Genomic DNA, 25,398 nt, shown 5'->3' on the forward strand with positions numbered 1-25,398 from the left:
ACACCCACGCCTACACAGCCAGAATTGGAATGTTTAGAAGCGTCTGAAAAAATATGGTGATACTCATTAAATTGTGTATCAGCAACAAACCTAAAATTATCCTTAATGTAAGGGTCTAACTTGTCAAAAAGGTTGTAATGAATTACCGGGGAAAAGGTTAAGATTTCATAAGAATTGGAGAACAGAGGAAGAAGATTAGAACAATGAGTAGGAGAAGTGAGGGACAAGAACTTTTGGTAACTAATTAATATACAGGGCAAAGACTTATGGGACCAATAACTATCGGAGGATACCTCTTGGAGAGCCTGGAGATTGGATATAAGAGGATGGTTATTTAACTGAATAACTCTAAAAATAAATCTGTCAGATAGATACTGTCTTCTTAGATGGAGAGGGGGCTCGCAGGTTTCAACCTGAAGAGCATTTATCGGGCTAGACCTCATCGCGCCCGTAATAATTCTTAAAGCTTTATTTTGAATTAAATCCAGCTTTTTAAAAGCTGAAACATTTGCAGGTTCCAATAGAAATGTGCCATAATCTAATATACTCCTAATTAATGCATTATATATCAATTTCATAGAAAAAGGATGAGCTCCCCACCAGACGCCTGAAAGGCATCTTAGCATATTAAGAAGTTTCTCACACTTGTTGGAAACAAAGTTACAATGAGGAACTCCGGTAAGTTTTGAATCAAGGATTACACCCAGAAACTTGTAGAAGTATTTTTATATTATTGCCTAAAGATGAAGCTAGATCATACGTGTATATATTATATAGAAGGGGGCTTAACACAGACCCTTGAGGTAATCCTCTCCACACTGAGCGCTTTGTTTCTGAGTCGGCGACCGGAAGTATTAAACATCGCTGAGATAAAATCTTTAAAATAAAATTACATAGCAAATGGGGCACTTTTAACGCATTTAACTTAGTTTTTAAAACTGATAAAAGAACATTATCGTATGCAGAATTTATGTCTAGGAACACCGCTATGGGAGACTCATTTAACGTAAGGGAATACCGAATATCAGATACGAATATACTAATACTGTCTAATGTGGATTTCCCTTTTCTGAAACCATATTGGCTATTGGCTAACAGGCTGTTACTTTCAATATACCATTCTAGGCGATTTTTAATCAGACGTTCTGATAATTTAAGTAGCACCGACGATAACGATATTGGACGGTATGAAGAAATGTCGGAAGAAGGTTTGCCTGGTTTCAGAATCGGTAATACAATCTGTGATTTCCAAGATGGAGGAATGTCACCTGTCAACAATATGTCATTGATGATGGATAAATAATAACAAAGGATGCTATTGGAAATGTTGGATAAAAATGCATATGAAATGCCATCAGCTCCAGGAGCAGAGTCTTTGGCGTTAGCAATAGCGCCTTTGAGCTCCGTTATAGTAAAGGGAGAATTTAGACCAATCAATTCTTGCGTGGAATATGGAAAAAGGCTTATGTTTTCTGGTACCCAGGGTGGGGCTAACTTATCAAGAAACTCGTCCGCTAGAGATACAGGAACTGTGCTGAAAGAAGAGTCTGTCATAGCTGATCTAAATCTTTTAATATTGCGCCACACTAAGGTCGGAGGAGTGTTTGGTGAAATAGAATCACAAAACTTCCTCCATCCATCGAACTTCTTCATTTTAAAAAGTTTTCGCGTATCAGCTGTAATTTCTAAGAGTATATTATAATTATCTTCATTCATATTATTTTTATAGTTTATTTCGGCCTCTTTACGATTTTTTATAGCTATAGTGCAGTCTCTATCCCACCAAGGGGGGGATGGTATTTTTGTAGGGGAAGTCTTTTTAGGAAAAATTTCATTAGCGGCATCTACTAAAATACTAGCCAAAGCAGCAGCACAAGAACTAAGGTTATTTGAATCGAAAACTGGAAGTAATGATGCTCTTCTTTCAACACTACTCCTGTACTGGTTCCACTGAGTATCTGATTTACTAGGGATGGAGTATCTGAGCCGAGAACAGTGGCCAGAGTTTGTTGACCTTATGGATGGAAAAGAGATAATGATCGGAAAATGGTCGCTGCCAAAAGTTGACTGTAATGTTTCCCAGGATAGTGTAGAAGCCAGGCTAGGGGTGCAAATTGATAGGTCAACAACACTATTGTTTTGACCTGGTTGAGAACGACGGGTGGGTGCTCCTGTGTTTAAAATACAAAGATTATGTGCATCAAACATTTCAATAAAATCTTCACCAAAACTATTAGTTAGCGAGCTACCCCAAGATTGGTGGTGGGAATTAAAATCTCCTAATACTAGAAAAGGTCTAGGGAGAAGGGAGAATAACCGGTTAATTACTTCAGAAATATCTACAGATGGATGAGGAATGTACAATGAAACTATACAGATATTATACACACTTATGGCTACAATTGACATATTTACAGAATGGGAAGGTAGTGAGATAATAGAAAATGGCACTGTGCTTTTAACTAAGAGTGCAGTACCACCATACCCATCAGGTCTGTCATCTCTGACAGAGGTATATCCATGCACTTTAAAATGTTGCATGGGTTTGAGCCATGTCTCTGCTAAAGCAAAGACAAATGGCTTATATTTGTTTAACAAGTATATAATTTCACATTTTTTACTAACTATGCTGCGACAGTTCCACTTTAGCAGCTTAGCTTGCATCGCCATCTTGAATGACTCTCATACACTTATCAATTATATAGGCAGCGTGGGACGGTGAACTTGAATTTGACTTAGAAACAATATTAATAAGAGCAAGTATTAATTCAGGTAGAGATACTGGTGATTCTTTATTATGAAATTCGGTATTAATAGCACAACCATTAGATGGGGAAGGAATTAAGTTTTCCCTAATGATAGCCTCATGTGCTGTACGGTCATAGCTTTTGCCTAATGTGGGAGTGGAACGAGGAGTTTTGTATACAGTTTTTTTGTAAGATGAAACAAGATTAGGAGACTTATCCTGTACTATTTGGGAATTCGATTTTGCTGTAACTATGTCTGCATAAGACTTGGATACTGGTGGATGAATTTTTGAGGCTTCTGCATATGACATGGAGTTATTAGCCATAGAAGTTTTTATGTTTTTTTGCCTTAGAAATTCAGGGCAGGATTTACTTGTGGCATAGTGGACCGCACGGCGTGCCAACCGCACGGCGTGCCACAGGGATCCATATTGGGCCCCCTAATCTTTAACTTATATGTTTCAGATATACCTCGCAATGGATACCGCGGGCAACTTCTCTCGCAGTATGCCGACGACCTGTGCATCCTAAATGCTGCCCACAAACCAGACGACGCTACCATCCGCGCTGAATGGATGGCCACCGAAGTCGTGGATTACTACCACCGGTGGGGACTCAAATGCAACGTCGCAAAGACGGAATGCGTGATGTTCACACACAAGAGACCGGCGAGCGATGCGCCCAACAGTCGTGGCTACCGCAATTATGTCAAACTAAAAGACGAAAAAATTGTCTACAAGAATCACACCAAGTACCTGGGTGTGATCTTCGATAAACAACTCTCCATGAACCTACATACCAAACTGAACGTTGATAAAGCTAAGAAGGTGAGAGCTTGTCTCTACGGCATCATCGGCTACCGGGCAAATGTGTCGCTAGAAACCAAACTCAAGGTGATTAACGCCTGCCTGCTGCCTGTCCTGGACTACGGGGTAGTGCCGCTGCTACCGTTGTTCAGTCGAACCAACCTACTCACGCTCGAGCGCCAACACCGAATGGCTCTTAAGGCAGCTGCCCAATTCAGTCGTAGACTGGAGACTGAAACCCTCTACGACATGCTTCAACAAGACCCGTGGCATATACGAATTCACGACCTGAACAAGGACCTCATAGACACCGTGAAACGCCTCGACATCCCGGATCTTCGAGACCCTGGCGAGCGCTACACTCGACACAACAAATACAACCCCCTCCTCTACGCAGATAGAATTGGCACGGTTGAATTTGTGAACAAGCGCGAGCGCAGCAAACCACTTGACAAGCGAAAGGCTCCCACCCGCCCAGGCCTACTAGGGTCCTGCATTCACACCACCACGCCTGACACGTAAATGCTCACTTACGGAATGTGCGAACACATTGTCCTCATTGCCCCTGATAGGGGAACTAAAACTGCGCAATCTGCGAGAAAAATATCACAGAAACAGTTCCACCAACCAAATGATCCCTCTCCCAAGGACCGGTACTCGGATATGAACTATACCCCTAGTGTAATTACTTGCAAACTGTAATAATTTATAAGTAGCTTGTAAGTACACACTCATGAACATGTACCATTAATTAGACGAATAAAAATAATTCTATTCTATTCTATTCTATTCCATCAAAAGTTAATACAATGGATTGAGATGGTTTCCAAATAGGAGCACCGTCCACAAAGACTTTGTAATTCAGCCGCCTAACTTTTATAATTTTACCACAATCATCTGGTACTGTAATGTTTTCAATTATTTCCTCCGGTGACCAATCCGCTGGTATACCTCTCACAAGGCCCATCCTTGTAACGTTAAAGGAGGGAATGAAGGCTTTGTAGTTTTTGATCACTAAACTATTGTGAGTTAAAAACAGGTTCGCATGGTTGAAGTTCGAGAATGAAATCGAAATTTTGTTTCGGCCAATTTGCTTTACACTACCATTAACGATACATTGAAAGGAATTCTGTTTCAGGAATTTCCCAAATGAGAGTGCGTGCATTGACGGACCTTCATTTGGGCTAGTTTCGATCTTCTGAACGTGGACTACGTAGGGCGCACTGTCTGATTCATTATACAGATTACGAGCAATTGGAGTAGGGTTGGACGGAGGCAAGTCAGAGATACCAGTTGCAGGTGCAATGACCTTTTGCTGTGGCTGTGGAACATCCTGGTGATCCATATCAGTAGATTCTTCTGTCATATTTTTAGCAAGAAGTCTACGTTCAATTTTAGCCTGATGTTTACGACTTTTCTTATTACGGCTACGCTTGCGAGGGCAAGCTGTTGAACCCGATGTGGAATTATCGGACTCCCAACCTTGTTTAGATGTAACCGTAACGAAATGACCCGCCGGCGGAACATTACTAGTATCATCAAGGGAAATTTCATCTGGCGGCAGAGAGCCGCCCGGATCGGGCGGGTCGTTCATTGCGGCTCCAAGTAATTGAATAAATAGACTCACCGGTAGTACAGCAAGATTTAAACACTATCTACATAAAATATATACACAAAACAATAAATTTACAAGAACACTATACAATACTGATCTATTTATATGCTAAAACAAATTTACAAAACTTTTGAACCAAAAAAGACGCCCGTCGCGTTCAACGTTTCCCGCGCTTTTTTACATAAGACATTGTCCGAAATACACTGTGAGCATGAAGCTACAGATAAAAATGGAGGCCACACTCCGAATACCTACTTGAAGCACAAACTAAGTATCACTATCTCGCTCTCTGTGGGCAGACTCGCTCTTTCTAAATAAACAAAAAATATAAAATTGCTTAAATTCAATGAAACCAATGTAAAATCTGGGGGCACGGCAGTGCCCCCACCAAGTCGAGCAAAAAAGCGGCACGGCCGTACCATCCTTTTCTCGAAGCAATTCAGGGCTCCGATTACGGTAATTTTTAACGTCAACAATCCAGACACGCTTCTCGATTCTGCGATACGATTGGTCGTTCAACAGCGTACGTCAGCTGTTTTGACCAATCGTATCGCAGAATCAGAAACGCGTCTGGATTGTAGACGTTATAAAAGTTACCGTAATCGGGGCTCAGGCCATTTTCGACCGCCTGTAACTTCGTTGTGGATAAAACTAGAAGGCTGAATTTTCATTAGCTATGCAGGCATTGTAAAGACACGGTATATTTAAAATTTCATTCAATTTGAACCAGTAGTTTAAGAATTATAACGGGTCAAAGTTACTTAATTTTGTCACTCACTGACTGACTCACTGACTCACCGATCATCAAAACTCTTAGGCACTTCTAGCAGACCTAGAAGCTTCAAATTTGGAATATAAGTAGTGTTTGGTGTATGAATCAAGGAAAAACTAAAATATTTGGGGGCACGGTAGTGCAACCGCCAAGTCGAGTAAAATTTTTCAATTTCGGTCCAGTTTTCTAGATACATAACTGCTGTCTACAAAATACAAAAAGAAATGAGATCCCATCAAAAACAATACTTGTCAAAAAAACCAAGTCTCGCAACTCAGTTGTTCTACGGTAAAAAGTTGTGAGATCCATGTAATACCAAGTCCAGGCCAGGAAATCTTTAACGTTTTACATAAATATATTGACTTGGCCATCGCATGAAAACACGTGTAAATTAAATTATTTAGTGCGATGGCCAAGTCAATAATTTATGTAAAACGTTAAAGATTTCCTGGCCTGGACTTGGTATTACATGGATCTCACAACTTTTTACCGTAGAACAACTGAGTTGCGAGACTTGTTTTTTTTGACAAGTATTGTTTTTGATGGGATCTTTATTTCTTGACATAGGTATCATTAAAAATGATAAGTGTAATTACTGGTAAAACGTTTTAGGAAGAAATTACTGTAAAAAATGTGAAAAATGTTTACAATGATCCAATGTCGGAAATCACGAAATAAACACTTACGCGTGGAATCTTATGTCACTTCCAGGACACCACGTACTACCGCAACCACGCACTACAAAATTTTGCACCAATTCTTGTGATAAAACAATGATTATTTCCTGTAAACAATCTCAAACGAAATTAACTGCTTAATAAACAAAATAGTAAACAACCGCCATGATGGGCCGGATTGGGCCGATGTTGCCACATGGTACCGATTACCCAGGAATTGGGATTGTAATTCCCTGATTCGCCAACACATTAAGCCCAAATGGCCGACAATTTTGTGATTTTTTATTTAACTAGGTAATCTTAGTTTCAAATATTAATTATATATTTGTTTAACTTCTGATTTGGTTAGTGAATTGGCTATTTCGAAGAATTTACAAGGAGATTTAAATCAGAAGATAGCAATACTACAGTTCACACTAAAAAGAGAGGTAGGGCCGCAGAGAGCGAGATAGATATAAGTAGGTATTTGACTCAAGTTTTTGTTCCAACTCTGCCCTCCATTTTTATCTTCAGCTTCATGACTGTGAGCACTGCTGCCACTGAGCAAGTAATGGCTTAGTGCTCTCACTGTTGAAAAATTCGTTCCATTATTGAACTGCCACCACTAACGCAGTACCCTAGCTACATATAAAATATGTCACGCAATAAATTGCTGCCATACATACAGTACTTTGACGATGAGATAAAAAAACATAACAGAGTGCTTGGAGATTTAAAAATTCCCAGTAACACGACATTCAAATAATATTTTATCTTGTTGAACAGAGACTTTGTCCATGATATTAATTTCATTTCAAAACAGTAAGTACGAAAAAAGGTTCGAAAAATAGGTATGACAGTACCTATAATGGACTGACGTCACACTTTACAGTCACAGTGTATTTCGGAACGGAAAATTTTGCGCGGGAATATCAATCCGAGGGAGGGCAAACTTAGGACTGTTGACGTGCGCCACTTTTGCGTTCATTGTTTTTCTATGGCTCTAGCACGCTCTAGGCTTGAAAGCTATAATACTATTCCCTCAAAATTCACTCTAATTACCGCGAAAAACGAATTCTGAAAATTGAGAAACAAAACCCATCCTCTTTTCGCTTCCCGTACAAAAATTACAATTCTGTCATGCCAGCCCATTGTAAATACTTAAGTCTGCCGTAAGTTTCCCAAAATTAAGTTATATTTTATCTAAGATAAGATCTAAATAGATAAGACAGTAAAGTATATGCAAGCTTAAAATTTCTACAAATAATGTGCTGATCTGTTACTTTGCTATTAATAAAAGGTAGGAGAAGTTAATACCTATCTACACTGTATTATCCTCGATAAAGATTTTTCAAGGGGACGCAATACTTGACACATTAGACTGCAAATACTACTTACCTAGGTTAGGTACCTACTCTAATTAGTAAGATCTTAACAAATATTATTTTCTGTGTAATTTCTGATGCGACACGACATGCCTAAACGAACAGGCAATTTAGGTTTAAACTTTTTTTTCTTGTAAGAACTTATAATTACAATAACTAATTCACTTAAAATGAGATTTTCTAAAAATAACAAATAATTACATGTTATTATTAGAGCGCAGCGCAGCTGTTTATAACGAGAAACCACGTACTTACATAACTTCGTTAGCGCGTGATCGGATTTTAGGTATTACCTGTCCTCTCAGTATACGGTTGTTCTCTATTCTGAGCCTGTCCTATACCTATTTTAAGTTGACTAAATTAAAACAGCAGCAGGCAGCTAGATGATAGAAAAGGATTTCTGAATTCAAAAATAGCGGGTTAAGCTTCTGCAGTCTGCATTTACTTACTTTACAAGAATATCATAAGAAGGCAAAAAAATAATTTTCATTAGTCTTGTGATGGAACATAAAATGTATTGATTAAAAAGTAATACATACATAATTATTTTTGCTGAAAATGGGACTTTGAAAAAGGTTTCCTTGATCAATTTTATTTAACCGATCAACCGAGACGCATACTTACTGGTAGGTACGCATAGTGTTCGCTAGTGCTACCACTCTTTGATAACTACTTACGTCCATAATATGGTTCCTAATTAACTAATTTTCATGTTATTGTCATTAATAAATCATGACGCAGTTGTTTTATCAACAAATGAGTTACTTGAGCATAATATCACTATCATTGAATTGATAAACGTCATGTTGATTTTGTTTTCTCAAAGAAGCTTCGTTTGGGCATGAAGCTACAGCACCAGATTACGAGAGAACTTCGCGCGAGGCGCATGGTCCGAGTGCTTATCAATTTTTGTATAATTAGTCTCACAGTTTAAATAATTCATTAAAATGTTACTAAAATCGTCGACTCTTCGACCGAAGAGTCAATTCGTGAAGCAAATAGTTTATTATTCATCAGCAAAGGTAAGCCGGCTCGGTTTTTATTGATTAAGAGTTAATTATATATTTTGAACATAGGAACTTGTACATATTTTAATAACCTACACCTTTTTTAACAAAATTAATTCAATAAGATTATAATATTCTACAAGTTATGTACAGAGAGAACTAGGAAACCTACTTTACAAAAACTAAACTTTTATTGAGTCGTCTTTTATACTCAGTCCTTACTGAATTTAAATAGTTAATTGTCAAAGCTTTGAACGAAAAAGTAAACAAGTAACTAAAACCTCAGTATAATATTATATTTGATTTATTTGCTGAGTTAAAACTTACTTTACGTACTTCAGATCAGAAAGCATAACTTTCTGTCGATGTCGTTGCCGCACACGTTACGTAAGTAGTAGGTACAATGACGGCAAGAGTGAAGCACCTGGGAAAGGTATAATTAACCATACCACTTTATTAATCTAAATCTACAAAATAAGCTTTTATAAATAGAAAATTCAGGTAGGTACAGCTTAGTTTTCGTTGTCGATCTCCTGAAACTCCTGAATCTGTTTAGTATAGCAGGTTTCAGGTGCGACCTTGCGCTTTACATCAGTTAAGTATAACGATATTGCTAACACAGTCAAGTTAATAAAAGTCTGCCAAGTCAAGTTTGATAATTAATATTCTGATTCATCTAAGTCGTATGAAATATTTATTATTCTTACTTATTACGTATTTATTTATCAATCGACAAAAAGGGGTGTTGCGATAAAAATCGGACGAAGATTCTTAATCAAAGAAAATTAATTGTTATCAACGTAACTTGTTTTTCATTAAAGTTTGTATTTTATTGAAATGCGAAAACATTTCAACCGACCTTGCCATTTACAGGAAGTTAATGTTTGCCAAAGCAACAATAAACTTTATCATTTTGCCGCCGCTAATCCGATAGCTGTTACGATGGAAATTGGTCGGTAACAGTTGCCGATTTGTTGTGATATCAATGTTTATTATTATGTTACCTTAACCATTGACATCAATTTAATGATAGAGCGTGTCGAACAAATGAACATTAGTTTATGCTGATGCCTGATGGAACTAGGTAACTTTCAGCACTTTGATTCAGAACAATCGTCTTTACATGTTTGTTTTGATGTTATAGATACACCTAGGTATTTATGATGATAAAACGGACTGGGAATTTGAATTTGTAGAAATTGGTATCCGTAACTCAAAATACCACTAGTTACATACATACCTACCTACGTACTAGCAAGTCATTACCTGATATTTGTCAGATTTTTAAAATATTAGAAGGCAAATAAGCTACTTAGGGCGCGTTTAAATAATGATTTTCAATTTCATTTTTCTATAGTGCTCGTATAGCCTGACCAGGAACATAAAAACCCTGGCATAGAGGCGCGTCAATTGCATTTGATAGTGCAACACTGAGTACAGTCGTTCGTTCGTTCGTTCGTTCGTTTCAGCCAAATGACGTCCACTGCTGGACAAAGGCCTCCTCCAAGGTTTTCCACAATGCACGGTCCTGCGCTGCCCGCATCCAGGCTCTTCCCGCGACCTTTACGAGATCGTCGGTCCACCTGTCGTACCTGTGTTAAATTAATAAGCTAACTTTATGTATCAGGATTCAGGATTACGGGCTAATTTGATATTTTCATAAATTAACGAAAAAATATTATTATAGGTAACCTGGTTTAAATAAATTAAATAAAACCATCAATCGAGCTAGTAGGATTTATTTTATTATTCATCAATAATCAAATTCAGAACTTGAATATTCAACTGCAATGTCTGCTCATGAACGCTTCAAACTCGGTACTTTTTCCCAATTCCATAAAATTCAACACTTACAAAGTGACAAAAAACTTTAAAATAGGTAGTTGAAACAAACCACAGCTAATTTTCATAGTGGACTGTACTATACGATAAACATGTCAGTCAATTTGACAACCTTTGTTGGAAACATTATTCAATGAAAATATGGTCCGAACCCTTGGTATTTCTCTTCGACAAATACTTTAACACATTGTGAACCACTTTTCTTTCACGACTATAAAAAGATTTTAGCAATTTCATTCACATAATCAATTGCGCACATTTAAAATAAAGTTTGTTTACACTTTGACAGCAATAGACTGACATGCAAGGTGACATGACAATGAAGTTTTCAGTTACTGTTGCCATTAAAAGAAATTAGTACCATTAGTTTTCCGCAACATGGCGAGGGTTTTTATGTTCCTGCCCCCCTAGACAAAACGCACTTTTTGATCGAATCGAAAATCGAATCCGTCAAAACTCCATACAAAAAAGGGGCTTTTCGACCACTTTTCGACTGGTTTGCGATTATAATTTGCACTTTGTCTAGACCCACTGGTCGGGCTATACTGTGAAAACCAAATTAACTTGTCGTTGGATAACATAACCTTCGAAAACCTGTTTATAGCCCGACCAGGAACATAAAAACCCTCGCCATATTGCGGAAAACTAATGGTACTAATTTTTTTTAATGGCAACAGTAACTGAAAACTTCATTGACATGTCACCTTGCATGTCAGTCTATTGCTGTCAAAGTGTAAACAAACTTTATTTTAAATGTGCGCAATTGATTATGTGAATGAAATTGCTAAAATCTTTTTATAGTCGTGAAAGAAAAGTGGTTCACAATGTGTTAAAGTATTTGTCGAAGAGAAATACCAAGGGTTCGGACCATATTTTCATTGAATAATGTTTCCAACAAAGGTTGTCAAATTGACTGACATGTTTATCGTATAGTACAGTCCACTATGAAAATTAGCTGTGGTTTGTTTCAACTACCTATTTTAAAGTTTTTTGTCACTTTGTAAGTGTTGAATTTTATGGAATTGGGAAAAAGTACCGAGTTTGAAGCGTTCATGAGCAGACATTGCAGTTGAATATTCAAGTTCTGAATTTGATTATTGATTAAAAATAAAATAAATCCTACTAGCTCGATTGATGGTTTCATTTAATTTATTTAAACCTTATAATCTTTTTTCCTTAATTTATGAAAATATCAAATGAGTCCGTAATCCTGAATCCTGATACATAAAATTATAGCCTATTAATTTAACACAGGTACGACTGTACTCAGTGTTGCACTATCAAATGCAATTGGCGCGCCTCTATGCCAGGGTTTTTATGTTCCTGGTCAGGCTATAAAAACCAATTTCTTGGAAAACTTAATTTTCCCGAAAAAAAAAAAGCTAATAGGTACTTGCGGTATATTTTTTCGAAAAACCATATCCATTCGAAAACATAACTTTTCAAAAGCCTAACTTTTGGAGTACTAAATTCGAAAACCCATCCTTTTGAAGAATATCGAAAACTAAACTTTTCGCAAAATTAAACGTTCATTAACTTGAACGTATGTAATCATCATCATCATCATCATAATCATCGAATACCTACCTATTTTCCCGAACTTTCTTTTCATGAACGTAATTTTTGGAAAACCATGTAAACCATTTTGGAAATTGTAATAACTTTGTATGTAATGTTGTTGGTATACCGTAATAAATAAAATAAAAAATAAAAACCAAATTCTTAGAAAACTTTATTTAGAAAATTTTCGAAAACCTATACGTTCAAAAACCTAACGTTTCTTGAAAATAATTTTCGACTAACCCTAACTTTTGATGCCTTTGAAACCTAATTTTGAAAATCCCGGGAAACTAATGGCATCATCTCAGCCACTCTACCACACACTGCCACCCATTATGTGCCCATTATTATAAAATACAAAAAAAAGATAAAATAAAAAGTGAGACACTTTTTACTTAACTAATTTTTGATGTTTTTTGCAGTCTCAACGAGTGATAGCTATACGAAGAGAAGATCAGTCAGTATGGGAACGAAGAGCCCCATTTTCACCTTCAAATGTAAACAAATTCGTGCGGCAAGGAGTCAAAGTTATAGTGCAGCCTTCAAATCGACGCGCCTATCCTATGCAGGTAAACGGTAAAACATTGCTTTCCCGAATAACCGAGGTCCTAACTTTGTGTTAGCTCTCGAATTTTTGAATCGGTACAAGAATTACTTTCATAAGATTAAGAGCAAAACTGCTTAAGTTGCTTACTGCCGAGACACGCCGCGTTCCAACGTGTTTTATAGTAGGACATAATGTTATTGATTGATTTTGGGAAAATACTCTGTTCTTCATTATTTGTGTGCTTTCAGTCGTACATAAACGCGGGCGCAGATGTACAGGAGGACATCAGCGAGGCGAGTGTGATCTTCGGCGTGAAGCAGACCCCCATCGATTTGCTCATACCCAACAAGACCTACTGCTTCTTCTCCCACACCATAAAGGCTCAAGAGGCCAACATGCCCATGTTGGATGCCATCCTTGCTAAGGTATTATAGCTTTCCTATACAGTGTGAGTCACGTTAAAGTGTACATATGAAAATAGATGAAACTAGACCTATTTTTATCGACAAAAAATAGGTCAAAAAATTTTTGAGATTTATTTTTTATTTTTTATAGATTTTTTTTTCTTCCAATTACTTATTGTAAAGAAAACGTAATAACTTTTAAACTAAGCGGTATATCCTGATAAAATATAAACAGTAATAATGCTAAGTAACAGGCAATACTAAAAAATTACATAAAGTATACAAAAAATGCCAACAAATAATAAAAAATGACACTTTTTGAAAAAAATCTGCTTTTAAATTCGTGTTTTTTTGGTTATTTGATAAATTTCTCCAAAAAATGCCCCTATAACCGGTAGTTTTTATTACTTTTTATTATTCTCTATCGTATTACCTTCGTAAAACAAAAAATCGCATGTCTCTATCCCTATCACAACGTTTGCAATGATCGTTTGAACTAAGCCTCTCCGGGCACGCCATTCAAAGCTTCGTTAACAACGAAACTGATAATTTTTATAAAAAAAAATAAAACCGACTCCAAAAAACATACCTACACTAAAAAGTAGAAAAATAATTATTAATTAATCATCTTATTTATTAGGACGAATTAATATTTATGTATACCATGATTGATACTTTTGGAGTCGGTGCAGGCAAACTTCACACGTTTCATAATCTTGGCACCGACTCCAAAAGTATCAATCATGGTATACATAAATATTAATTCGTCCTAATAAATAAGATGATTAATTAATAATTATTTTTCTACTTTTTAGTGTAGGTATGTTTTTTGGAGTCGGTTTTATTTTTTTTTATAAAAATTACCTTATTTTTTGCTTTTTAGTTTAGAAGGTAGGCAGTACATTGAGACTATATTCATCATGTCAAGTGTAAAATAATAATCTCTACAAAATACAGGTTACAATATCGGCAACCTAAAAAGACCTTAAACCGTCAGCCCACCTTAAAAACATGAAAGAATACAACAGTTGGTCTATTTGTACCTATAATATTTAAAGAATTATCCCCCAACTCCTAAGCGTTAAGGAGTTGTACGTACCATGACCAGTTCATCATGATGAGATGATGACTATCTGATGCAAACACTTGAATAACTTTAGAAACTATACTTATCTATAAAATTAAAAGAATTATCATCCAACTCCTAAGCATTAAGGAGTTTTACCTTCTATCATCAGCTCATCAATATGAGATGATGATTTCCAGGAGCAAATACTTGAATCACTTAAGAAAAAGTTTGAAAAACGATATACGTGCCTATAAAATTTGAGGGTTGCCCTCGATTTCCCTAGGATCCCATCATCAGATCCTGACTTGGTGACAATGGGACCACCTCAGAAGTGTACCCTATCTAACAAAAAAAGAATTTTGAAAATCGGTCCACAATTGACGGAGTAATCGGTGAACATACATAGAAAAAAAAAAACATACATACAGTCGAACATTATTATAACCTCCTCCTTTTTTGAGTCGGTTAAAAATGGCTCTAGATTTGTAATTTTGATAAAGACAAGTTAGATTTCAAATAAAAACAAAGATTTCGAAGTAAAATAAGCATTTTAGTTAAAATTAAAATTGTCTCTACCTGTAGCGGAGAATAATGTTGTGGCAGGCCTTTGTTCAAACGATCATAGCAAATGTTGTGATAGGGATAGAGACATGCGATTTTTGGTTTTACAAAGATAATACAATAGAGAATAATACAAAGTAATAAAAACCACCTGTTATAGGGGCATTTTTTGGAGAAATTTATCAAATAACAAAAAAAACACGAATTTAAAAGCAGATTTTTTTCAAAAAGTGTCATTTTTTATTATTTTTTGGCATTTTTTGTGTATTTTATGTATTTTTTTAGTATTGCCTGTTTAATAACATTATTACTGTTTTTATTTTATCAGGATATACCGCTTAGTTAAAAGTTATTACGTTTTCTTTACAATAAGTAATTGGAAGAAAAAAATTCTATAAAAAATTAAAAAAAAATCTCAAAAAACTTTTGACCTCTTTTTTGTCGATAAAAATAGGTCTAGTTTCATATATTTTCATATGTACACTTTAACGTGACTCACACTGTATAATATATGAAATTCTCTACTTAAATATTTTGATGTTAGCGGCTGCGTTTTCATACACATGGGTAAGGGGCCGCCTTGTTTGCTAGAAACAAATGTGCGACGGGGCTCAGATCAGCATTTTTTATTTTAGAGACCTTCTTCATTAGTATGTATTTAACATCTTTAGAATATTTTCAGAACATTCGTCTAGTCGACTACGAAAAGTTGATGGACAACGAAGGAAACCGCGTGGTAGCGTTTGGCAAGTATGCTGGTGTGGCCGGCATGATCAATATCCTCCATGGTCTTGGGTTGAGGCTGCTGGCACTTGGACATCACACACCTTTTATGGTAAGCATTCACGATACTGGTGAAGGTCGTGGCAAGTATAGATCGTTTCTATAAGTTAGATAAACGATCTATTCCTCGATGCGGGCATTATGAAATTCCTTGGGGGCATTGTCTAGCAGTGGACGTCATTTTGGCTGAAGCGATATTATCACGTAACGTAGATTACTTATGTTTAAATTTCGTAACTGTGCAAGCATTTAAAATGGTAGATAACAGTAAACAGTAAAGTCGATTATAGAATCCATTGATGTAGAGTTTCAAAGAGCCTAGCTTTATTAGCATTTTTATTCGTCATGGTTACTCTAGATTTAATGAAGCCTTTGAATGGCTACCTAGCTAGAGGCTTTGTTCAGCGGGGGCCATAGTCGGTAGGTTCCCATAGGTAGGTTGGTATGTGTTTCAAAACAAGAATATTGGGTCAGTAGCTACAAGTGTGTTTTGTTTTATGCAGCACATAGGGCCAGCTCACAACTACCGCAACTCTAGCATGGCGCGACAAGCCATTCGCGACGCCGGCTACGAAGTAGCTCTTGGAATGATGCCCAAATCTCTTGGACCTCTCACTTTTGTCTTCACTGGATCTGGGAATGTTTCACAGGTGAGCATATCAATAAATTATCACTATGCACTAGCTGTGTATTTGTTCCTCTCTTTATTTTTGTTTTATTTTAATTTTAGGGAAGTCAAGAAATTTTCCAAGAACTACCCTACGAATATGTACCTCCGGAAATGTTGAGAAAAGTAGCAGAACATGGAAGTAAGTTGAACCTATGCATGGTCACACATGCTGCGATGCGAATATTATTTAAAGGCCTCGAATTGAGCTGATTAGATTCGGTATTCTGTAGAGGATGAGTAGAGTAAATCGGATTCCAAATTGGTAATTTAATTTCCGTTTACAATCGACAACAGGCATGCCCGTAATCGCTAATACATACAAATTAAATGTAAACAATAAATTAGTCAATTCGTAACCAGTTCTCTAAAACAATCAAAACTTCGAAAACGGGAGAGATCGGGTATGTTATCAGAACAGGAAAGGAGTTATCAACAAAGCATTGTTTATCAATTCATTAACATTGTTAATGTTGTGAAGGTCCAAACAAAATTTACGGCTGCGAAGTGCGTCGGCGAGACCACTTGGTGCGGAAGAATGGGGGCGGCTACGACCACCAGGAGTATGAGGAACACCCAGAAAGATACATCTCTATATTCGCGCAGAAGGTAAGTTCTACGTCTTGTGTACCTTGGTACATTGCAGTATTTTCCATATTGTTCTCAGGAGTGCACATTTAAATTTCTAGGAAGTTAAAGTCATGACTGTCTTTAGGTGACATGGTAACTAACTATCTACTTTCCGTAAGATTAAAGCCTAATTTAGACTTTTATTATGATTTCTAATGTTATACGTAGTACTTATTAATTATTATTCTGTGGTTATACTCGTACTCGTAGGTAAATTAGTTTTATTGGGTAGTAGGCACCTACTGATGTTTTGATCATGCCGCAAACAGAAGTAAGCAGGTAGCATACGTCATTCAATAGGTATTTACGTGGACGGCTTAATATTAAAATGAAAGATTAACTATCAATTTTTCTATCAATATCATCGCGAGTCCGACACACCCTTCCGAATAAATATCTAATCGAAAATTTATCGGTCAACATTTTGACAAATAACTTTATCCTTCAGATTGCGCCGTTTACTTCGGTGCTGGTGAACTGTATCTACTGGGCGGTGGACAGCCCGAAGCTGCTGACGATCCCTGATGCGAAGCACCTGCTGGTACCCTCACACACGCCATGGCTGCCGAAGAGCATTGGCGCGCCGGCACTGCCCCATAGGTATCTATCCGAAACGTCGATGGCGAAGTTATGGTGGATCATAAAGAGCTATTGGAACATCCTTACGGGAGGATTTGGTGATGGTGGTGGTAAGAGTTTCGGCGCGCCGGCTCTACCCCATAGGTAACACCGGTCAACAAAAAAAATTTTTTTTTTGCGCTTGGATTTTACTTATTATATTCTGATTATATGTATAAGCAAATGTATATAAAAAAAAAGTGCGATTACAAATCGAAAATATTTGCTTTTTAAAAAGTTATAGCGATTTGAATTTTCCATCTACATAGAAGAATGTCTCTAAAGATGCACGTCACATTCTCATTGGGATATATTTATAAATAATTATGAGGCCTTATTCGCAAGAACAAGGGGGTTAGATTTTTATGAAAAAAATCTTCTATGGAACATGACAGGAAATTAGAACTTTTCATTTTTAATAAATATTTGGACTTTATTTTAATTTTTCTCTTGTGAGAATGAATCTTAAATGGATGTTTGTTATGTTTTAATAATTAGAAAGAATGAAAGAAAGAAAGAAAAAAATATATTTGGCAATAAATTAAATCATCTCTATGTTCATGTTTCATACATTCATTGATATGAATTTTTCTATTTTTTACACATAAAAGCAAATTCAGAACAATTTTTTGTTGTTATTCTTGTTTCTAGGTTATAAAGCAATAAAAATAAGCTATGCATAACCCGTGCGCAAAAATACTGTAGACAGTTGTAATCCACGAACTGTCTTCGGATGGATGTTGAAGTGTTTGTACCTGGCAGACTATGATATCATTTTGAAAAATACTAACTGGAATAATATAAGACACATAAGTTCGTCTACCACCTCGGACTTGCATAGCCGAAAAGTTACAGTGCGCTGTGAAAACTTTTTGTTAGTTGCTTATTTTCAAACTTTTCAAACATTGCAACTGGACTTGAATTAATGAAAATCATCTTGCAGAATGCTGGCAATCTGCGACATCTCGGCAGACCCCGGTGGCTCCATCGAGTTCATGAATGAGTGCACCACCATTGACACCCCATTCTGTCTCTATGACGCTGACAGGAACAAGGACACAAAAAGGTATGATGGCCCGAAAATATGAACGCAATGTTAGGTTCTGCACCGATAAGTGTAAATATTTCAGAAGTGTTGCAGAGTTACTTAACTGCATCTTGACTAACTTGAATTAAAAGGTCCTAGATGGGGCAGAGGGCGTCCACAACAGTCCTCCATCGCGTTTGGTCTTGATCTTCGCATTTGATCTATCTCGCTCATCTACTCGTATTTATCGATAAAACAGACATTTATTGAAATTAATTATTGGGGAAAACCTTCGGGGTCTCATAATTAGCGATTTCCCGCTCTCTATTTCTTCGTGAAACATTTTCAACATTTCTTCACTCATTCATCACATCGATAACTTTTTTTAAAACGTCTGTCTCTCTCAGTTTCAAGGGTCCAGGAGTCTTAGTATGCTCTATCGACAACATGCCGACGCAATTGCCTCGTGAGTCCACGGATTTCTTCGGAGACCTGTTGTTCCCGTACGCAGAGGATATCATGAAGTCGGACGCCACCAAGCCTTTGGAAAAGCACGACTTTTCACCTGTTGTGCAAGGGGTAAGAAAAATAGAGACTAATAGTTAATTAAGAATATTAAATTTTATATTCTAGCTCATAATGTTATATGGTTGGTTTTGCGCGTGTAAATTATAATGATGACAATTATTTAGCTTTTTTTAGTTCAGAAGGTCAATACCTTTAAAAGCAACATAATAATGAAGTACCTATCAAACTATACCTAATTCAAAGCGAGTTCCCAGCAGAGATATCAAATTGTATAATGCGTATGAAGACACTGTTTAATATTTTGAATAATCGTGAAATCGCTTTTCACGTTAATAAATTACAAATGGGTATTTGAATTTAATCCATCTTCAATTTAGATAAATATGTGTGATCAAGTTTTTATCAGTAAATACCTAATAAGACAAATAGGCGGGTTTTATCTAAGATACCAAATTATTATTCACATACCAAACAACGAAAATGTGCGTAGTAATTAATATAATATTAATAGTATTTTTATAGATAAAGGAAAATAAAATCGAATAATTTGCATTTTCAGGCTATTATAACGAGCAACGGCAAATTGACTCCACCCTTCGAGTACATCAATGATCTACGAATGACCAACACGTAAGTTACTTTGCTACTTTTTACTAAAACTGCTATTTAAACAGAATTTGATGAACTTGGCTAAATATAGAGATAGTTTAAGACTCAGGGAAATCATAGGATATTATCCCGGTTTTTATAGGGGAACACGCGCGACATGACTAATTTCACGCAGGTGAATCCGCGGGCAAAAGCTAGTAAACTAATAATTTAATAATTAAGATTGGAAATTTTAGCAAGTTAAGTAATTTATTATCGGTCGGTACAGAAATCGGCGAGGGCGTCTGATAACATTATACTATTACTTGACCTACCTACGCGCTATCTTTGGTGACATCGTATTATTTGCACATTTTGAGTATCTGTAGTTATTTACTTATTTACCTTACTAAACACACGATTGGAAGACAGTTTAGGAAATTACGACTTTGTAAGTTGGTAGTTACATAGTTAGTTCATTCAAAGGATGTCTGCGAGGTACGTGGTCTTTTAATTTCCAGATTTATTAATATTTTAAATTGCCTGACAACAACAAAAACCTAATAATTACTAGTTGTGTGTCGGCCGTTTGGTGTAGTGGTTCGAAACGGACAACTACGCCGGAAGTAGCGGGTTCGATTCCCGCACAGTACAAACATTTGTGTGCATGAACATATTTGTTTGTATTGGACTGGGTGTTTTCTATGTATAATAAGTATATATTTACAAAAAAAAAGTATTTAAGTATGTTTATATCCGTTGTCTAGTACCCATAGTACAAGCTTTGCTTAATTTGGGACTAGAAGCGCAGTGTAAAATGTCCAAGAATATTTATTATTTATTTATTATTATTTAGTTACTTAATCACTACATAAAAAATCTTTCTTTCTTTCAAATACCTTACGGACGAATAATTTTCAGTCAAGTTATCTGAGAATCTATGGTTGCAGAGTTGACACTGCCTCTTCTCGTCACACTTCTACGACTGACTTGTCTTATTGCTTCATTTTGGTTCCAGTCGTTCCCGCCATAAGGTGGAGGGCAGCGAGCAGCAGGCGACCGTGGTGATCCTGGGCAGCGGACTGGTCTCCGCCCCTGTGGTCGAGTACCTGTCGCGGGACAAAAATATCGCTGTCACAATAGGTAAGTACATGTACTCCAAGTTATAATTAATTAGTCAAATTCTTGCAGAGTAGGTAGGAGTAAACGGTTACAATACAATGGGTAAACGGTAATGGGTATAGGAGTAGGACTCAAAGAGAGTGGTACCATAATTAGCCTGAGACGGAGCTGTGGACGAATCTCTAAGACAATAACTCGCGGCTCCGTTTCATTGGGTGGACACTGTCAGATTTAGTGGAAATTCTCGCCCTTAGGCCTGGTTCAGACACTGCGATAATCGCGCGGTTTTTGGCAGTTCTCGTACATTTGCATCAAACCCGTCTCCGCACGGTTATCGCCTCAGTGCCTCCCCAGACACCGCGTGTTTATCGCACGTGTCTGAACCAGGCCTTATTGTGAGTAGAGTGGAGTAGTAGAGTCACCATAACATCAAGTTTAAATAGTATTCAATTAGTTGATCAGACGTAGGTATAGTTCTTGCAAATCACGAAGCTTTACTTGTGTGTGTACGTAACGTAGTACATGCAGATGATGATAGTGTAATGCTGGTAATGTCTAACAAAACCATAAAGATAATAAGTAGACGAATATTAACTTTCTGATCAAAACTTAATTGAAAAACGAACAGTAGTGAGCCACCACACATGTAAAGCTCACTAGCCTTCGAAAATTCCAGCAACTTCACATACTTAAAACTTTTCCCAGCATCCCAAGTGAAGGAAGAAGCCGATGCACTAGCAGAGCGTTACGGCGTGCGCTCCGAATACTTAGAAGCCAACGACGCGGACGCCCTGAAGTCGTTCGCGTCACGTGCTCGTCTCGTGGTGTCCCTGCTGCCTTACGACCTGCACGGAGCGGTGGCCAAGGCCTGCATTAGTGCTGGTGCCCACATGGTGACGGCGTCTTATGTCCGCCCTGAGGTCCAGGAGCTACACGAATCGTAAGTGTATTGTGGTTTTTTAAGCTATCTGCGTTTAAACTAAATATAAGCTGTGTGTTATCCAAATAAAAAAAAAATGTGGCTACATTCCCAAAAAATGCTCAATCCAAATCAATACCCAATTTTTGAAACAACAAGAGCACTAGCCTGACACTGACTACGATTTTAACTGATGTGTATTTTGGTTTACTACACCTTCTAATTATTGTTACAGTGCCAAAAACGCTAACATAACCTTACTAAACGAAGTTGGATTGGACCCGGGTATTGATCATCTACTGGCCCTGGAATGCATTCATGACATTCAAAACCACGGTGGAAGAATTGACTCCTTCGTCTCATACTGTGGAGGTAATTATTCCACATACCAAGATAACTTACGCAGCTTAACGTGTCTCAAAATCAAAACAATACTTTAATACGTGACTTTTAGGTCTTCCGGCGCCTGAGTTCAGCGACAATGCTCTGAGGTATAAATTCTCATGGAATCCTAGGGGTGTTCTTCTAAATACAATCTCTGAAGCCAAGTACCTCAGTAAAGGACAGGTAAATAAACATTTTTCAAATAAAAATATTTAAACTCAGTTCTTTAGAACAGGAATTACAGATTATTCTATTTGTCTAGATTGTTGAAGTTTTAAGCGGCGGTGAGCTGATGTCAGTAGCGCGTGACCTGGACTTCCTGCCAGGATTAGCGTTTGAAGGCTTCCCCAACAGAGATAGCACAATATACTCTAAGCTTTATGGTGTTGAAGATGCACATACTATGTTCAGAGGCACTCTTAGGTATAAAGGTAAGAAGATTACGATTGTGACCGAAACTGATTGGGATGCACGATTATTTCCCTTATAACTAACTATTAATATGGTATTAATTTACAGGATTCGCTGAGACAATGAAAGCATTGCAATTATTTGGATTGATCGATCCTAATCCTCACCCTTCTCTACATCCCGAAGGACCTAAAATAACATGGGTAAGTTGACTTTAACCCTTTAAGTAACATAGGTAAAGCAAAAACTAGTTTCTGGCCTCAAGCGCACTAAGCAGGTAGATATATGAACACTCTTGGCTGCATATACCGTCATATGTTTAACTGGCTGCCTGGCGGTCGCAATCTCTGGGTTTCCCATCCCATACAATCTTTCAATTCCTTAAATCTTGTAGACAAAATAACTAATTCCAGGTTCCATTTACACGACTTCTTATAAAGAAAGTCGTAAATCAATTGAGTCCTATTTTTTCTCTGTACCAAAATTCGTCGAAATTAGTTTTGAGATATAAAAATAGACGAGGCTACTCTCACATATAAATCTTTACGTAGCGTCAGTTCGCCTGCGAGCTACTCGGCCTGATGGACTCATCCATCTTCTACGAGAACCTGCGCAGCCGGCTGGCGGAGCGCATCGGAGCTGCCGGCGCGCACGCGCTGGAGTCTCTAGGCCTGTTAGACGACGAGCGCGTGCTCAAGTGCAACACGCCGCTCGACACCGTCAGCCACTACCTCAGCAAGCGGCTGCAGCTCGGTCAGTACAGTCATGTTCACACGGCAGTCCTGCTGGGCTGAGGACTCATCATCTTCTATGAGAACCCGCTATTCACATATAAAAACACTAACTATTGTTATGGTTAAATAAGCTGAAAGCAAAGTCACACATGGGACAGTCACGACCACGAACAATCGTTGCACCACGTTGGGCGCCAATTTAGGACCAAGTTTTTGTAAGCTTTTATTTGGCTTTATTACGATGATACTTTTAAAATAACCTTTCCTTATTTCTTCTGGCTTCGCAATTCACCACACAATTTTTTTATGCAAAAGTCCTTGTTTGAAAAAATCTCTTTTAGCGACTATTCGCTAGAAGTAGAGAGAGCTGAAGAAATATTATTTTTAAAGCTCTTAAACTGTAGAAAAGGTTATGGATGGCTTTGAAGTGACATTTATATCCCTTTCTCTAGACAAAGACGAGACAGACTTTGTGGTCCTCCGCCACGAGGTGGGCGTGACGTGGAGCGACGGCAAGAAGGAGCGGCGGGAGGTGACCATGACGGTGCGCGGCGACCCCGCCTCGCACACCGCTATGGCCAGGACGGTCGGACTGCCGACCGCTATCGCTGCCAAGATGGTGCTAGATGGTAAGTGGACTTGTCGTGGTGGGGTTTTGGGCACGATTTTTGAAGTTAACTGGCTGCAGTGTTAGATTCTATAGAGGTAGGTAAAGTAAGCGATAAGTAGTGTACTTATAGTGGTACTTTCGGAACGTTTTTTAAATTAATATAACATGTACCAATTGTTTCTCATCTAAACTAGAGATAGAACTGAAACTGACTGGAAATGGCCAAGTCTTGGTTCTTACTTACTCACCCACAACATGTGTCATTTTTCTGTACAAAATTTTCAGTATCAAATAAGGATTTCTTTCTTTTCAAGCAGACTTCTTAATCTGCAAGAATAATTAATATTTTGTTTTTCTTTCGAATAATAACAACTTGAATTTTAGTAATTTCAAGTCAAAAAATATTTTCCGTGTGCAGGAGAGATCCAGGAGCGAGGCGTGGTGTTGCCATTCGCGCCCGTCGTTTACAAGTCGCTGCTGTCGAGGCTGCGCGCCGACGGAATTACAGCTAGAGAGACTTCTACACCACTCAACTAACTTTCCTGAAATTAACTTTAACTGTCTAGTAGCATTAAAGCATGAAGAAAAAACATAATTTCAGCCCACATTTTGCATTTGTTGAATAATATTAACGTTGATCTAGAGATTTTCTACTAACTACATAACATGAGGTGTTTTACTCATGTATACAATTTGTTATCTTGTTTTAAAATTTTTACTGACATGAAAAGTCGACAAATAAACTTGGTACTAAAATAATTAAGTAGGTTTCAGAGACTGAAATTCTTTACTTTTGTATTTAGTTTTGTAAATATGTATGTTTGATTTTATTGCGTAATATTCATAAGCACTAGTGTAGTAGGTAGGTACCTACTTCTCGTATTAGAGTTAAGTATTTATACATGTATGAATGATATAATTTTGCTATTTTTAACTTAATAAAATGCAATCTTAAGTAAGTATTTTGTATTTTTATTGTACTATTTTTCCTAGCCTCGGTGGATGAATGAACTTGTGAGAGGTTTCTTCAGAAATAATTAAAGATGCTCGATTTTCATCTGAAACCATGTTTTAATAAACATTTTAATTTGGAAGTGGTGCCGAACGCAAAAGTAAATGATGTAATATTTGACTAAGGTAGGCACACCATTTTACATTCCAAAATTAAAACGTACTTAAATACTTAATGTACGATTAAATGGTTTCGTTATTTCTATCTACCATACCTAAAGTATCATAGTCAGCCTAGGTCATAATGATCACAATCAATTAACAATGAATTAATTATTTTTAAAGTCCAGACTCCAGAATCCCCTATACATTTTTTAAATTAAAACCTTTTTAATAGAGCGTTTTTGAGCTTAGTGCGGCCGTCATCCACTGAAAAAGTAAACAAATGTTTTGAT

The 25,398-nt window shown here is 37.1% G+C and overlaps 1 protein-coding gene across 1 annotated transcript; it reads left to right on the plus strand.

The window, feature by feature from the left end:
• The first annotated feature begins 8,822 nt into the window (after positions 1-8,822).
• On the plus strand, positions 8,823-24,954 carry LOC135072485 (alpha-aminoadipic semialdehyde synthase, mitochondrial). The gene is made up of 20 exons (XM_063966411.1): positions 8,823-9,003; positions 12,813-12,959; positions 13,186-13,362; positions 15,654-15,806; positions 16,258-16,404; positions 16,485-16,563; positions 16,903-17,030; positions 17,500-17,651; positions 18,613-18,735; positions 19,104-19,275; positions 19,784-19,854; positions 20,831-20,955; positions 21,640-21,874; positions 22,089-22,225; positions 22,308-22,420; positions 22,500-22,668; positions 22,757-22,851; positions 23,200-23,401; positions 23,835-24,011; positions 24,411-24,954. The coding sequence occupies exons 1-20, from the start codon at positions 8,929-8,931 to the stop codon at positions 24,527-24,529; spliced, it is 2,796 nt and encodes a 931-aa protein (XP_063822481.1). The 5' UTR covers positions 8,823-8,928; the 3' UTR covers positions 24,530-24,954.
• Positions 24,955-25,398: the final 444 nt, after the last annotated feature.

The sequence above is a fragment of the Ostrinia nubilalis genome, chromosome 6 (assembly GCF_963855985.1).
Source record: "Ostrinia nubilalis chromosome 6, ilOstNubi1.1, whole genome shotgun sequence".
NCBI classification, from domain to species: Eukaryota; Metazoa; Arthropoda; class Insecta; order Lepidoptera; family Crambidae; genus Ostrinia; species Ostrinia nubilalis.